The sequence below is a fragment of the Leptopilina heterotoma genome, unplaced genomic scaffold (genome assembly GCF_015476425.1).
Source record: "Leptopilina heterotoma isolate Lh14 unplaced genomic scaffold, ASM1547642v1 Lhet_134, whole genome shotgun sequence".
Lineage (NCBI taxonomy): Eukaryota > Metazoa > Arthropoda > Insecta > Hymenoptera > Figitidae > Leptopilina > Leptopilina heterotoma.
In genome coordinates this window covers 2,796,225-2,813,642 of record NW_025110853.1, presented here as the reverse complement: position 1 = coordinate 2,813,642, position 17,418 = coordinate 2,796,225, and the positions used below count along the sequence as shown (strand labels likewise).

Here is a 17,418-nt window from a genome sequence, read left to right as displayed (position 1 = left end):
AATTTCTTTCTGCTTATACTAGCTATCTTACTTCAAAGCACGTCACACATTAATAATTATATAAAAAAATAAAAGAAAATATTGAGAAAAAAATAAATTTTCTTTTATTACTATTTTTAATAAATAATTACTGTTCGTTTTTCCTTTTACATCATTTGTTTTTTTTCCTCCTTTTTTTTGACACGTGTAAAGTGATTAAAACAAATAAATAAGAGATTAAAAAATACAAGTTTTCTGTACTTCACAAAATAACAAAACTTGTAAAGGAAATTTTTTTTTTATATTTGAGAATAAAAGAAATTTTTTTTTTATTTTGCGTAAAAGAAAAAAACATCCTAAATTCATCGTTTGTTTTTTATAAATTGAAATCCTTTTTTTTCGTTTTCTTTGTTTGAATGAAGATAAATGAAGGAAATTGATTTTTTTTCGTTTCATTTATAAATAGGCGCAGACATATTCTATATATGCTATAATGAGGAAGAGAAAAAAGTCATAGAAATTTCGCGTGGGACTTTGCCTTTGTGAAAAACCGTTTAAATATTACTTGACTCATCAGCGAAACAATATTGTCTTAAGTTTTACGTAACTTATCTATACATATATATGTGTACAACTTGACATGGCATATTGTAAAGTCTTAGTAAATGAAATAAGAAGGTTGAGTGTCACGGTCGTGTACAAAGCGCAAAACGATATTGTGAAGGAGCGCAGGAGCGCGTGTACGCCATATCTACCTGCTGACGTGCAGGATCGTATTTAACATAATAATTTTTATATTATTCAGTACATATAGTCAACTCTCTCCCCCTCAAACCCCCACCAAGTCCCCTACTTTTTCTTTCAATAAATGAATAAAATTATACAAATTGAGCAATAATAAGAAAAATCGGGAAATTACGAAGTTAATATTCAAATTGGATAAAATAAAGGAAATTTCATTTTTTTATTAACAAATAAATTTAATAGTTTATTGATTAGGTTACTAATAAATTCAAAAAAATTATTATTTCATTTGAAAAATTAATTATTGAATTATTAATCTATTAAGGGGTTACACCACACTAGGATTTTCAAAAAATCGAAAAATTTTTTTTTTGCTTAAAGTACACTTTAGGGTCCTAAAAACATAATTTTGAGAAAATTTAGTAAAATTCGTTGAAAAAATTCAATTATTTTCATAATTAATAAAACTCATCGCAATAAAATTTTAAATTGTATTTAAAACATTCTTCCATTATTTAAAAAAAATTAATAAAGTTCTTCGTAAGAAATCAATGATTTTTGAAAATTTTAATAAAATTCTTTGGATCCATTATATTATTTAAAAAATGTTTGATAATGTTCTTTACAAGAATTCAATAAATTTTAATAAGTTTTCAATTATTGAATAAATATTATTTAGTTTTTCAATTAAATAATTAAATTCTCGTAGAATATGTTGTAATGAAAATTTATTTAAAAATGAATTTCAGTTAAAATTTTAAATAATAATTGAATATTAAAAGCATTATAGCGTGAGTTTTTAAAAATAATTGCATTTTGAAGATGTTTCAAATGAAAATCTTTGAAAATTTGCATTTTTCATACTTTTAACTAACATTTCTGTAGAATTAATTTTTTGAAAATGTTTAATTCGATTTTTTAAAATTATTTCAAGTTTTTATTTTTTAATATACATTGAATTGAAGAATTTCCGAATAATTGAAATTTCGTAAAATTCAATTGTAAACAAATAGATTGGAAAATTCTCAAAGAACTTTGTTAAACAATATTAAAAATAATTGATTTAAAGAATATATTTTAGTTAAAAATTCTATAAAATAATAATTGAATTAAAATGATGTAAATAATTTTGGGAGCTTTCACAAATTATGTCATGGAATTTTTTGAGATTTTCAATCCTCCCTCCCCCCTGTCACGCAATTTCACATGTGAAAAATATATTGTGTCACTTTTAGTAGAGACCCTACCCCCAAAAACGTGACATCATTTGTGAACGCTCCCTTTGAAGATATATAGTCTTATAATATAAAATAATGATTTTATCACTCGAAGTTATTGATATTCTCGAATAATTTTACAATTATAAAGAAATTCGTAAGTTAATGTAATAGAACACTTTTTTTTGAGTATCTAATAATTTTTAGAGTGAATCAGAATATTCTTTAGGGTCGGGAAAAAAGTAAAAATTTTGTCTGGAAATCAGGGAAAAACAACATTAAATTTTTGTGGCAATCCTGTGATTGTCAGTTATAAAAGTAATAGACGTTTTAGTAGATTTTTTTAAATGATTTGCAAAACTTTTGCAAAATTTTTTAAAGTTAACACAGCAACTAAACAATGAAAGATAAAGTATAGGTGTCTCTGGGAAAAAGTTGCGCAATTAAATGATCTTTCAAACAAGCCATCGAAAAATGAAATCGGTTGATTCGTTTAGTCACAAGAGTCAAAAAACCGTTAGGGGGTCCGATTTGCCCCACTCTCCCCTAATTTTTAAGTTATTTTTTACTGAAAATCAGTAATTTTTTCACTGAAATTCAGTTATTTTTAATTGATTTCAGAACCAAAAAGTCGATCACCGATTGTCAGTTAAAAGTTAAAACTATGATTTTTGCTGATTCTAATTTAGAGAGTAAATAAATATTTGAACTAAAAATGAATGATAGAAAAATAAGAAATTTCTATTTAAAAAAATTGAGTTCTGCTTCCCTGAAGACACGTGTTCACATAGGCTTCACTATACATATGCAGCCCTTCCTTTTTCCCCACCTTCTATGGGATCTTCATCTTTTCCTTTGCACCTTGTGATCAGGCTGCTGACTATATAGAAAAATAAGAAGGTCCTTTTTTTAAAAAGGTAGCAGCTGCTCCTAACCATTCAGTCAAGCATTCGTTGTCGAAACCTGCGGACGTGTTCCACTCTTGGATTATCTTCAAAACTATATTAAATACCCTCACAAAAAAAATATTCTCTTCTTTAAAATAAAGAAAAACCCCGATTTTTTCTATTTTTAGTTAACTTGTGTGTTGTGTTAAACTGATTAAATTTATTTCAAACTCTTAATCACAATGCGGTGTGATTTCCATAAATGCAAATAGTGTCCCTTTTCTGTTGAAAAAAAGAAAATTTTACTTTTGTGTAAAAGTGGTGACGAATAAAGTGAATCAAGATGATAATTGTCGTTTCTGGATTTCTTGTGGGGTATGTTTCGTGTATATATGTTTAGGGTGTATTTAGAAAAAGAAATTGGGGTGCAAAAGTAAATTCATGATTCATATAATATATGATTCATGCAATGAAAGATGACGGGTTTGCAATACATATACATATAATATAACGACGATGCGGTGAAATTTCGTAGCCGCGGCACGTGCTCAATTATTTATATATTCCTTTGAGCGCACTCGACACTTCTATATTATGAAGGTTAATTAGTCGAAAGGGTAATGAAATAGATCTCCACAAGGATATCACTTCAATCATATAATTGCTGACGCTCGTTTCGAATTCTCTATGTTTGCCTCAAAATAGACGGAAATCACATTTAATATGACACAATTATTCTCGCAATTTCGAAAAGAAAATTTACAATTTTCGCCTCATTTTAAATTATCCCTTTTGTTTATTAACTTAATTTTATGTAAAATATAATAACACTAAAAAATAGAATTTCTGTATAGAAATAAAAAGAATATTTTTTTGTAAAACGATGAGACGCGGTTTTTTCCGGTTTGGTTCAAATTTCACACTGCCATATGTACATGTCATTTGATTTCGACTATAAGCGAATTTTATACTAATAAATGTCGAATATGCACATGTACATACTCACACGTGGTGCAAACCGGAAATTACGTTTGGTAATCACGTAAAAGCGGATATTAACCCAGACAGTATCGATTCTGTGCTAATTACTGTGACTTTTAAGTTCACTGCGAGAAGAGTTGCAAAAAGAAAAATTGCTTCCTTTTTTTCCTCACCTTAAAAAGCGCAAAAAAAGAAATCTTGTCTCGACTTTATATATTTATAGAAAATCTCATTAAAAACGTCTGACACTAAATAGTTTGAAAATTGGTTTATAAAAGTCGTTAATTAGTTTATTTTATGTACATATATATATAATCCTGAGTCTCTGTATTTTTTAACGTTCCATTTTACAAAACGGAAAAAATGTAAAATTAGGGATATGTAAATATTTTCTTTTTCGAATTTCCACATCCGGGGTTCACCACAAAAATAAACATATTCCTTCATTAAGTGATTTTTCTCTTTCTATAAGAAAATAAATATAAATATTCTTTTAATTGTGGTACTTTTAATTTAAAAGAAATATTTTTTTAATCAATAAATTAATTTTTTATTATTTTTAATTTAAATTGTTTACTTTATTTAAATTTTATTTATATTTAATAATTTTAATTACTTAATTAATATTTAATTACATGCAAATTATAGGATAATAGAATTTATTATTCTCTGATGTTACAATATATTATTTTACATCCGCTGTTCCCTCCACCATAAACTTTCAATTAATTATAATTAATTTAATTAATAAATCATATTATTATATAATATTAAACTGATTATATATTATTATAATTGTTATTATATATAATATAATTTAATAATAATCAATTAGTCTTTATTAACTACTTCATTAGTCAAATCTAATAAAATTCTTTGAAACAATTCAAAATTTCTAAAATTTTTGCAAATCTTTTGCAAGAATTCAATTATTTTCATAAATAATAAAATTCTTCTCAGGATTTCAATAATTTTCAATTATTTTAATAACTTTCTCGAAAATTTAATTGAAATTAAGTTTTATATTTAAAAAAAATTTATTTTTTTACTTTCAAAAATTATTTTTCAAAATAATCGAATTTTTAAAGAATTCTAACTAAAAATTTGGAAAATAATTGAATTTGATAAAAATTTATTATCAGGATAAGAAAAACTGAATATTTTTTATCAAATTAGGGAAATGGCAGGGAAATACAGAATGAAATTTTTGTGATTTTTTTGAATCGACTAAAACGAGTTTTTTAGTCGTCAAATTTAATTTTTCGATAGCTAGCCACTTTTCTACTACTTTTTTCAGTCTCAAAGCTACTTTTTGCTACTTTTTTAAAATTAATTACTGAGCGCGAAGCCTGAAATATTAAAAAATACATAAATAATTGAAAAATATTAATGTTAATATATTAATTCGAAAAATATGTAAAATGAAAATGTGTAAGAAAAAAAAATCGGAAGTATTTGAATATTATAAAAATATGAAGAATGAATTTACTTTCTTTTTTTTAAAGAAATTTTGTTCTCACTGTTGCAGTTTCCCACAAAAGATGGAGAGGTCGACGCACAATACGAGTCTTAATCAGGCTCACAGCGGAAATGTGCACAATGTATATTCCTCCGGAAATCAAACAGCCCTCTCGACATCGTACATAACAGGGCAGTCTTACATGCAGGGACAAAATTATACTCTTGGCCCGTACCCACCATCCACCGTGCAGGTGTATCCACACACAAACTACGGACAACCCCAAAGTTATGGAGCAATAGTTCAGGGTTACGGGGGACAACCTCAGTCTGGATTTCAGCAGGCATGTCACAAGAAAGGATCCATCCGTAATGGGTAAGTTCTTCCTTTTTTCCCATTAAAACACTATTATAATCCACCTGGACCAACTACTATTATTTATACATAAAGCTTAGAACAACTTCCGGATACACTTTAATCTCTTGAATTTCAAATGCAACGGTGCGTGGTTTTCGGTGGAATTCAAATATTTATGGGGAAAGGAGCGAATGGGGATTTACATTTTTATGCAAGTTTCCGTTTTTTTTCGTTTTTTCTTTTGTTGGGCGAGTAAATTTAAAAACCGGAAAAATTTTTTGTTAAAATTATTAAGACAATTTTCGAAGAAACTTTTTATAGTTGACCGAATTCTGATTGAAATTCGATTTTACCTATATTTCAATTTTTTCAAAGTTAATACAAAAATTTAATTTCGGTTTTTCCTGACTTCCAGACAAAATTTTTACTTTTTCCTTGACCCTAAAGAATATTTTGATTCACTCTAAAAATGGTTAGATACTCAAAAAAATGTTCTATTAAATTTATTTACGAATTTATTTAGTAAATATTTAATTATTATTATTTTTCCATATAAGAATTAAGTTTTTAAAAAATTTCAAATTTAAACCTTTTTCAAATTCAACAACTTATAATAATTAAAGTTGACCGAGTGATAAAATCATTATTTTATAATATAAGAATATTGTCACAATAACTTCTTCAAAATTATTTTCATCATTTAAATTCAATTATTATTATCCAGAATTTTTAACTAAAAGTCTTTTTTAACTCAGTTATTTTTCATAATTTTTGAAAAAGTTCTTTGAGAATTTTCAAATGAATTGAATTTACAATTCAATTTTACGAAATTCCGATTATTCGGAAATTCTTTCATTAAACATATATTAGCTAAAATAAAAATTTCAAATAATTCTAAAAAATGCAATTAAACTTTTTCAAACAAATTAATTCTCCAGAATTGTTTGTTAAAAGTACGAAAAATTAAAATTTTGAAAGATTTTAATTTGAAACCGTTTCAAAATTTAATTATTCCTAAAAATTCACGCTATAATGCTTTTAATATTCAATTATTATCTAAAATTTTAACTGAAATTCATTTCTAACTCAATTTTTATAATAATTGAAATTTTGACCAGAATTTTATTACTTTTGAAAGTAATTGAATTTTTTGTAATCATTTGTTACTTCTCCAAAATTAATTTTTTTAGTATCTTTAACTAAAATTCTTCTATAAATCTATTATTTTTAATAATTAATGAAATATAATATTAAAAAATTTAACTAATTTTAGAAGTTATTACTAATTATTAAAGTTTTTCAAAAATCTAAGTGCTTTAAAATTTCTGATTAATTTCATGCAAAATTGAAATTTTATATAATTTTAAATTAAAACATTTTGAAGTTCATCTATTTATGAAAATTGTGAACACAACTCTTTTAAACTTAAATTAATTTTTAAATATTTAAGTACATAAAATTATTCATTAAATAATTTATATGTAATAATTTTATGATAGATCTTCGAGAATGAAGTTATTTAAAAAGAAATTATCGTTAGAAGTAGAAAAAATAGAAAAATTGAAGGTTTTGTATTAGAATTCGTGATAAATTTCATATAGTTTATGACGCAAACAAAAAAGACACAAAAATTCAGAATTTTCTTATATGAATTCTAAAAACTTAATTTTTTCCATAAAAAAAAATAAAAATTTCTGACAAAAATTAAATATTTGAAAATCAAAGTACCTGCGTTTAATAAAGAAAAAAAAATAGAAAAAGCAAAAAAATACAAATAATTATGATTAGAAAAAAGTTCAATGGCCGATAATAAAAAAATTAAAGAAGAATAATTTTAAAATACAATAGGAAAAAAAATTGCCTCTGTCTTTTTTTTATTAGAACAGTAACCTCTGAATGAACTTAATTACTGCGATTTAGTTTATAAAATCATGACACGCTGCAGTTACAGAAACCATCTGACGCTTTGGTGAATATATATATGTATACATTAATTCTATTCTTTAACATCGAGACAAATGAAGATCCGCACCTGTTATAAAGTTTCGTAATAAAATTTTTATTATATTCCACGAAAATCTAGGAACCCTTTGTATAAATTTGTATGGAGATGTGGGACTATAAAAGAATTTCATTTTACGAGAAAAATGAAAATCAGTACCAAAAAAATTAAACTAATCATCTTGTATTCATTATGCAGAAGAAGATTTTAATTAATTTCGACAAAAATTTTAATTAAAATTTTGCTAAATAAAAATTCTCTTATAGTAAATTCGCACAAAATGAAAAATCTTCGAGAAAAAAGAATTTCATTTTTATATTTTTTATTTTCAAAACTCAGATTCATTAATTTTCAAATTCCGGTTCATTTTTTCATTTTTCATTTTTTCAGTTTAATATTTTATTAAATAATTCTTTTAATAGTTAATATTATTATTTCATTTTTATTTTCCGGTATTGAAATTTTTCTCAATTTTCGTATTTTATTTTTGTCTTTTCTTTGTATTTTACTTTTGCTAATTTTGTTTTTGTTTGTGTATAAAAATTCTTTAATGTACTGTTAAACAATTTCGTTTAAATAATTTGAAAATAAATTTAAATCTGAAAATAATGACTCAGAAAGTTTTCTTCAGTTTATATATATAAATATGTATATAGAATTTGACTAAAACGTGGGAAAAAATTCTTCATTGCCTTATTTCAAGGCTGCAAATGAATTCTCATTATTGTTATAATACCAAGTCACTCGTTATTGTCATTAGTATCGTTTCTTTTGTTATGTGATAATTATTTTTATCATGAGAAGAACATTATTATTATGTCACTTGGCCTTGAATTTCTTAAGGTTTTTTTTTATTTATTTCTTTCAATAGCTTGGGCTTTTCACAAATTCAATTCAATTTTCTCCGCTCTATTTAATTCATCACCATTTGTGGAAAATTAATATCAAGAAAATTATTTCCTTTTTCGTTTATAAAGACATTAAATTTTCCTCTCGTTTATAAATAAATTAATAAAATTATCTATTATTTATCTCGTTTGTTAACGAATAAAATTATTTATTATTTATCTCGTTTGTTAACAAATAAAATTATTTATTATTCATCTCGTTTATTAACGAATAAAATTATTTACTTATGGAAAAGAAAATTTATAGGAAGTTAGAAAAATAATTTCCAAAAAATACTTATTAAAATTTTAGTCACGAAAATATGCATTTGAATGCTGCCGGTTTGTAACACGTTTTGTGAAAGTTCATTCTTCCGACTTTATCTTAAAGTTACAACTATGAAAATAAGTTTTGAAAAGGAAGAAGGGAATATTCTCCAAAAGTGGTGAGTGTATAATAGCGGTTTATGTAAAACAAGAGGCCAAAGTTAAATCCTGCATAAGTCAAGAGAGAATCACCTCGAAAAGTAGAATGCATTGTTCCTCGTCGTCGTCGTCGTCGTCGTCCCCTTGGTGTTCATTTGCACAAGGAAAGGGCCATTGACGTCATCAGTTCATCCGCCGAAATTGGAACCCCAGACCATTATTATATTATTAAATTCAACAATCGATGTCATCCATAATAATATACAATTCAGATGGCAATCTCTCTCTTGGACGATCAAATTTTCCTTCGCGGAAATTTCATTTTTCCTTGAGAGAATTTGATTTTTCTTGAAAATTTCATTTTAAACAACATTTTTGTACTCTAAAATGTAATTCTAATATAAGGGAATTCAGGGAAAAGTCAGGGATTTTTATTACAAGTACTGGAAAAAATTAAATTTTTAGAATCATAAAAAAATTCTGAATTTTAGTCTCTTTTCTTTGTCTCATAAACTATTGAATTGCCACGAATTCTAATACAAAACCTTCAATTTTTTCTATTTCTGCCAACGATTCCTTTTTAAATAAAAATAAAAAGGAGTTTTAAATAACTCCTTCTCCTTGAAGCACTGTATTGAATAAATAATAAATAATAAATATATTTATTTATTAAAACATTGTAAATAACTAATTTTGATTTTCTTGTGAAACAGATACGAGCTGAGCCAGGACCTGTTGGAGAAACAAATCGAGATGCTCGAGAGGAAATACGGCGGCGTTAAGGCGAGAAATGCGGCATTAACAATACAGAGGGCATTTCGACGTTATACATTGTTGAAAAAATTTGCGACAATCACGGCAATGGCAAAGGCGGAGAAGCGACTGAGTCGAAAATTGCAGGAGGCTGCGGAGCGACAGGATCATGAGAGGCATCCTTATCACAGTCAAATTTACATTCAACCGAGCCAGGTCGGTGGTAATCGGCCAATGCCAATTAGAAGTATGTCATTACGAGAGAGGAGACATCCTGAGAATTCACAATGTCAAACGCCGATGACACGTAGTCAAAGTGGAAGATGCGAGGTGCAAATTGGAGGTCACAGGGTTAATGCTCATCAGCATTCTAATCACAATGTACATCAAAGTAGTCGTCATTCTAATTCGATGACACCGAGTCCTTGTGCTAGGCATCAGCCTCCACCCAGTCCTTGTTGGGAGTCGAGTTCACAGGAGAGCGGCTCCAGTATTCATTATTACAATCCACAGGTAATTGTCTCTTTTTTTTCTTCATTTCCTTTATTTTCTTTATTTTCTTTATTTTCTTTAAAATCCATCAATTTTTCGACAATCGTTTACAAACATTTCGTCACACACTTTTAAATCAAATTGATTCACTTTTTTACCATTCGAATACTTTATTTTCTTTCCTTCATTTTTTATTATTTAATTCATCTATTGTCCCTTATTTCTACTTTTTCAAATAATAAAAATAAATGTTTCAATTTATTATTATTCAATATAACGTTTGTATAATATCGGAATTTTAATTTTTTGTCTATCGGATTTTTTTAGAGTAATCGAATTTATTGACTATTAAATTCTTCTTTTATTTTTTTATTCTATTTCTATAATATTACAGACAATTATATTCTGTTCCCAAAAAAAATTGTAAAAATTAAGCATAATAATATATATTTAATACTCCTATTATTCAAAAATAGATCTATTATTTTTATGCTATTTAAATTTATGATTTTTTATACTCCCACAGTGTGTGACGTAATTTTTAAACGATAGGTTTTTTTTTTGTAGAAATCGAATTTGTTGGAAAGTTAAATAAAATATTGTAAAATTTCGAATTCAAAAAACACGTAAGATTAAAAAAATAATTTTTAAAGGACTAAAGAAGAAAATAAATTGAATATGTAAAATAAATAAAACCTGAAGTAAAGAAGAAGTAAATAAATAACAATAGGAAATAAATAAAATGAAAAATTATTAAAATTTAGCAATTAAATAAAATAGAAAGTAAATAAAGTAAATAAAAAATAAAATGGAAACTAAATAAAGTAAATAACAAATAAAATGTACAGTTAATAAAATAAATAACAAGTAAAATGGAAAGTAATTAAGAAATAAAGTGGAAAGTAAATAGGTAAATAACAAATAAAAGGGAAAGTAAATAAAGTAAACAAAAAATAAAATGGAAAGTAAATAAAATAAATATTAAGTAGAAATAGAAAATTAAAAAAAAATTAATATTAAATAAAGCAGAAAATAAATCAAATAAATTAGAGAAATAAAAAATAATTCAATAGAATAGAAAATAAATTAAAAGTAATCCAATAGAATAGAAAATAAAAAAAATTAATATTTAACAAAAAATCAAATAAATAAATTTGAAAATAAAAAAATAGACGATTATTATAAAACAACGATTTTTTGCAAATTTTTTTTATAATTATATGCAATTATAATTAATTGAAAAAATTAATTGAAAATACCATTAATCAGAAATTCTATTACCTGATTTTTCCATTGTTTAGAATGGAAATAATAGTAATATTAAAATCATGAAAATTATCAAAAGATATTTCGAAACTTTGAAAAATTAAAATATCCAGCAGTTATGGTTTTCAAATTTAAAATCTCCATCAATTAAGATTTTTGACAATTAAATTTTTCTGATTGCCTATAATTTTATCAATTAAAATCTCCTCATCAATTACAATTTTGACAATTACAATTTCCGTGAATTAAAATTTACGAATGAATTAATTTCCCCCTTTTAATTTGAAATTCCTTGCGATTTGAAATTATCGATCAATTTAAAATTTTTAGTATGAAACTAATCATAATTATATTTTGTTGAAGAACGAAAAATGCCGTTAATGCAAAGAAAATTATTCCTCTCTTATTACAATTTTTTCGTATTTAATCATTAGTGTAATTCGAAAAACAATTATTGAAAAATAATAAGAATAAGAATAAGAATTAAAAAAAGACTTTCTATAAAATTATAAAAACAAGATTTTATGTGCTCTGCATGACTGTCCTGCGTGGTATAGACACTGGTGCGATAAACTACAAAGCTGCATAATAAATTTAATTGATCTAATTCTTCAACATTCTTGACGAGAGCGCGCATAAGCATAGAAATGGATTTGATCTCATTTCAAAAGTGTTTTTCATCTTTTTCACAAGAGACTATTTTCTATTTAGATATATTTATTTCCAAGTAAAATGATTGCAATGAATCTTTTTTTTTCTATTTCTTCGAATTAGAGTTGTAAAATGTTTCCTTTTTTTCGTTTCTTGTTTCTTTGACATTTTTAGCTGGATTGTTACAGCATTTTGACCAAACGAGAGAGAAATTATTGATGAAACAGAAAAAATTTCCATATTTAGACCGAGGATAATTATTTCGAGTAATTAATTAAGTTTTATTATTAATTAGCAAGTGGGAATATTTTCCTCGCTCTCTCGCCATTATAATTAGTTTCTTTAATTCTATAAAATAATTTAAATTATATTTTTTTATTTTAGTACTTTCTTATTACTTTGCATATTTTTTCCATTTTTTTAAATTCATTTTTCTTTTCCACTAATATTTATTCGCTTACTTTTATTTACTTTACTTTTTTATTTATTTACATCGTTTTTTATTCCCTTATTTTTTCATTCAGTAATTTTTTATTTTCTTATTTATTCACTAGGTACTTTTTTTTTATTTCTTTACTTATTCTTTCATTCAGTAATTTTTTTTTATTTATTTATTTTTGTATTCACTAATATTTTTATTTGCTTATTTACTTATTTTTTATTCACTAATTTTTTTCTTTATTCACTGATTTTTGTTTAGTTTTTACTTATTTATTTGTCCTCTTATTTATTCACCTTGCGTTATATTTTCTATTACATTTTTTATTGTCTATTCATTTCTATATAGATTAATGTAATTATAATTTCTGTAAATATTACTGTAAATCAAGATTCTTAAGCTGAAAATGTTATTCCAAAATATCTTGAAAAAAATACGGCATTTTAAGTTTATGTCGAAATTTTCTTTCCTTTAACAATATTTCAAAAGAATTATGTCTTTAATTAATTATATAAACAATTTATGGTATTTTCAATTAACTACATTTTCGATTAATTACATTTTCCATTAATTACAAATTCGATTAATTACATCTTCTACTAATTACAAATTCGATTAATGACATCTTCAATTAATTACAAATTCAGTTAGAAATGTCTTCAAACAATTACAAATTCGATTAGTCATTTCTTCAATTAATTATATCGTCAATTAATTACATATTCGACTTATTTCTTCTTCAGTTAATTACATCTTTAATGCATCATATTTTGAAATGATTGTGTCTTAAAATTGTGCTATCTTCAATAAAAAAATGTTGTCAATGTAAATATTTTGGTGTTATATCTCTTCATCAGATGGTACAAAGATTGTTGAGCATCATCTGTTGTTGGATCTCTTTTCTCTGTCTGCCTCTCTCTTTTTCTTTCTTTCTCTTTCTGTGTACATGTTTCTAATTCGAATTTTCATTATCATGACCTGATTTTTCCCTCTTTTCTCTTTAAATATTTACAACTCGCGCATCTGGCGAGTAGTTATTTGATTCCCGAAAAAAAGTTTATTAAGAAGATTCGTTTTTGTTTTGTTTGAAATTCTTTTTTTTCGATAACTTTACAGGAAACTTTGTGTGGATTGAGACAAGAAACTCCACCAAGGGATTCACATAGAACTCCATGCACTTCTCCATCGACGCCTCATAATCTACAAAGTTCGTTGTCACAAAATTGGACGAGTTCGTCGTCACAAATTTGCACGTCGGGTGGTAGAAATCGTGGTTCAACGAAAAAAGTACCACCCGAAGTTCCAAAACGAACTTCGTCAATTACATCGAGGTCGATGGAACCGAGGCACAATGGTCTCAGTAAAAGTGTGGAAAATGGAAGTCTCAGTTCGGTACAAAGTTCAGGAAGTGATTCGACTAATTGCGAAAGCTCTGAAGGAGATGCACAGAGAGGCTCGCCTATTTGGAAGCATAAAGGCATTGTGAGTGTCACACCTTTTCCTTTTTCCACTTTGCGTTTCATACGTTTCTTCAATAACTTAGAGAACAAAAATTGGCATGTCCTTCAAGTTTTTAGCGTTCAAATGAACGACAATATTAATGTTTTTACTCCTTTTAATTTGTACGTTATTAGAAAATATTTTTTTCTTATACTCAAAAAATTGTTAATCGACGTAAATTTCAAAGTAAATCGTGAATTTAAATTATTCTCGAAGTACAGTCATTCTGAAAGAATATTTAAACAGAAAAAAATTTCCGTTCATTTGAACGTTCAAAATTTTAGTCAAATAAAATTTTCTTTAGATATTTTTTTCATTATTGATTTCGTATGTTTGGATAGATATTAAAACCAAACCGTAATTTTTACACTCCTAAACTAAATAGTAAATATTCATGAATAATAATAATAATAATTCTTAAATTAAAATTTCTAAATTCTAATTTTTAGTATCAAGTTTTTAAATTCTAATTTTTAAAACTTTAAATTCGAAAATAATTTTTCTTTAATACAATAATAAATAATAAATTATAATTTTTAAAAGAACGATTAAAAATTAACCGTTAGTAAATTAATAATTAATACCTAATTAATAATAAAGAAATAATAATTAAAAGTTAATAGTTAATTAATAATTACGGGGTTGCCACAGATGAGGAAAATCGGAGAATATTATCGAAAGTATTGGAAAAATATCTAATTTCTAGAATTACTACAAAAATTCTGATTCAATTAAATTCAATTTTTATTTCGTTTTCTCACTTATTAAAAAAATCTAAACTAATTTTTGTTTACTTCTTAAATGATAATTAATCAAATTAATCAAATTACTCAAAGATTTATTTAATAAATTATTTAAGTTTTATTAATTTTTAAAATTCTGGAAAAATTAGATTTCTCTGAATTCAATTCCATTTTAAACCAAAACTTTAATTATTTCTTATTTCTGTAAATAATAAAATTTATTTTAAATAATATTTTTTTCTTCAACAATTTTCTTTAAATTATTAATTATAAATAATTTTTAAAAAATTTTAATTATAAACAGTTGCCATTTTCAGAACTAATTGAATCTTAGAAGGTTTTAAAGTGAAATTTTTGAAAATTTCAAATTGTGATAAAATTAATAGTAATTGAAAATTTATTTCAAGAATTATTAGTCTTAAATAATATTAATTTAGAATTCTAAGAAAATTAGATTTTTGAGATATTTTGGTTCAATTTTTTAAAGATACTTTAAAAAATAAAATTGAAAATAATTAAATTTGTTTAAAAATTTCATTAAAGATTTAGAAAAAATCATATTTTTAACAAATATTAATTTAATAATTGGTAAATGATTAAATTTTACGAAAAGTTGGAATCAAATTAAAAAAATTAAAAAATAATTTAATTTTGAAAAAGTTGCAATTTTAAATTTTAAAAAAGATTTTAATATAAAATTTTTTTAAATAACTAAAGTTTCGAAAAATTTTATTTATAATTCTGAAAAATTAGATTTTTAATATACATATTTCAATTCTAGTGGTTCTTGAATTTCTTATCATGTCTATGATAACTGAATTTTTACAAACAAGTAGGTTGTCATTTTTTTGAAAAATTGAAATTTCTTAAAAAATTGAAAAAAAGTTTCTTAAAATTCTATTAAAAATAATTGAATTTTTTAAGAATTTTATTAAAATTTTCGATAATAATCAAAGGAAGTTTGTCAAAGTAACTAATTTTTTTTAAATATGAAGACAAGCCTTGAAGTTACAAATGAAATTTTTGCTTCTAAAAATTATCTTATTTAAAACTTGAACTCGAATTGAATTTTTCTTTTATAAGGAATAGAAAAAAGTCAAAATCTATCTGGAAATAAGATAAAAGTCAGTGAAACAAAATCAAATTTTCGTGGCAGCCCTGAATTAATTTCAACTTTTTATATTTAAAAACACGTTTTTAATAATCTCGATACTTAATATTCCTGCATAAAAAATATTAATCGTTCGGTTAATAATTCCTTAGATAATAATTTTAAAGTAATAAGAAAAATAAAGAAAATATTAATTTTAATATTTGTTATTAAATATTAACGTTTATCAATGGTTTTAGTTTTAATAATTCGTTTTTTTTTCTTCTTTTACAGTCGGCCTCACCCGAACATCAAGACTGTGGCCATACGAATGAGGGTAACAATTTGATGAATAGCGTCAAGGAGTTGGGTCACTCCCATGCAAATTCCGGATACCAACACCCATTAATGGATCACACCGAGGCAATATCACAAACGAGCTATAAAGTTTCGGAGCAAAATAGAAAACGTCAATATAGAGTTGGACTCAATCTTTTTAATAAGAAACCAGAGAGGGGTATCACCTATCTTATCAGGCAGGGCTTTCTTGAGAATAGTCCACAGGGAGTCGCTCGATTTTTGATCACAAGAAAGGGACTTTCCAAACAAATGATTGGCGAGTATCTCGGCAATTTGCAGAATGCCTTCAACATGGCTGTTTTAGAGTGAGTTTTATTTTTTTCTAAAAAAAAAAAATATTCTTCTCTAGAAAAAAAAATTCTTTTCTAAAAAAGAAAAGGATTTTTTTCTAAAAAACGAATTCTTTAAATTTTTATTCAAACAAATTTCCGTTTGATTGAATTTTTATTTAATTAAAGTTTTATATAATTTAATTTAAGTTTGATAGAAGTTTTAATCATTTATCAATTATTTTTAAACGTTTTTTAATCGAATTTCTCTTTTTAGCAAATTTTTATTTATCTGAATAGTCATTCAGCCGGATTCGCGCTTAGAGAAATATTTATTTCCTAAATAGTTGTAAACTACAATTTATTTAAATATTGATTTCAAATTGGACTAAATTTAGATAAAACGAAATATTTTCTAAAAATAACTTTGCTTTCGAAAGAACTTTTAATTAGTTGAATTTTTATTTTTCGCATTATTATTTATGCGATTTTCCACTTTATCAAATTTATATTTATCAAGAATTGGATTTTTCAATTCGAAAATAAGTTTTTTGACAATTATTTAACCGAATTTTTATTTAGTTGAATTTCGATTTAGTCAAAGACTAATTTTAAAGAAACAAACCAACCAAATAAAGAGATTTTTTGGAATTTTTTAATCGAATTTATTTTAATTTCATTTCATTTATAATTTTTATGTAATTTTAATTTAGTAGAATTTGTATTCAACAGAATTTTTATTCTTTAATATAATAAAAATGAATAATAGAAGAAATTGATAAAATTTCACTTTAAGGAAATTTTCAAAATTGACAATATTCGTTTCGGTAAAAATGGCAATTTTGTGAAATAAAAATTGAGCTAAACGAAAACTCTCACAAAGAGCAAATTCAATGAAAAATTGAATTGATTCAAC

The 17,418-nt window shown here is 24.6% G+C and overlaps 1 protein-coding gene across 8 annotated transcripts in view; it reads left to right on the top strand.

Moving 5' to 3' along the window:
- LOC122513089 (IQ motif and SEC7 domain-containing protein 1-like) overlaps positions 1 to 17,418 on the top strand; it is a 160,791-nt gene that overhangs the window by 139,684 nt on the left and 3,689 nt on the right. For 6 of the 8 annotated variants that reach the window (XM_043629329.1, XM_043629331.1, XM_043629334.1 and 3 more), the window contains 4 exons: positions 5,337 to 5,642; positions 9,653 to 10,205; positions 13,657 to 14,022; positions 16,168 to 16,538. In XM_043629329.1, the coding sequence (XP_043485264.1) occupies positions 5,337 to 5,642; positions 9,653 to 10,205; positions 13,657 to 14,022; positions 16,168 to 16,538 (1,596 nt within the window). Of the gene's footprint in view, positions 1 to 2,914; positions 3,203 to 5,336; positions 5,643 to 9,652; positions 10,206 to 13,656; positions 14,023 to 16,167; positions 16,539 to 17,418 lie in introns of those variants that run through there. The other 2 variants (XM_043629336.1, XM_043629337.1) reach the window with 2 other exon arrangements.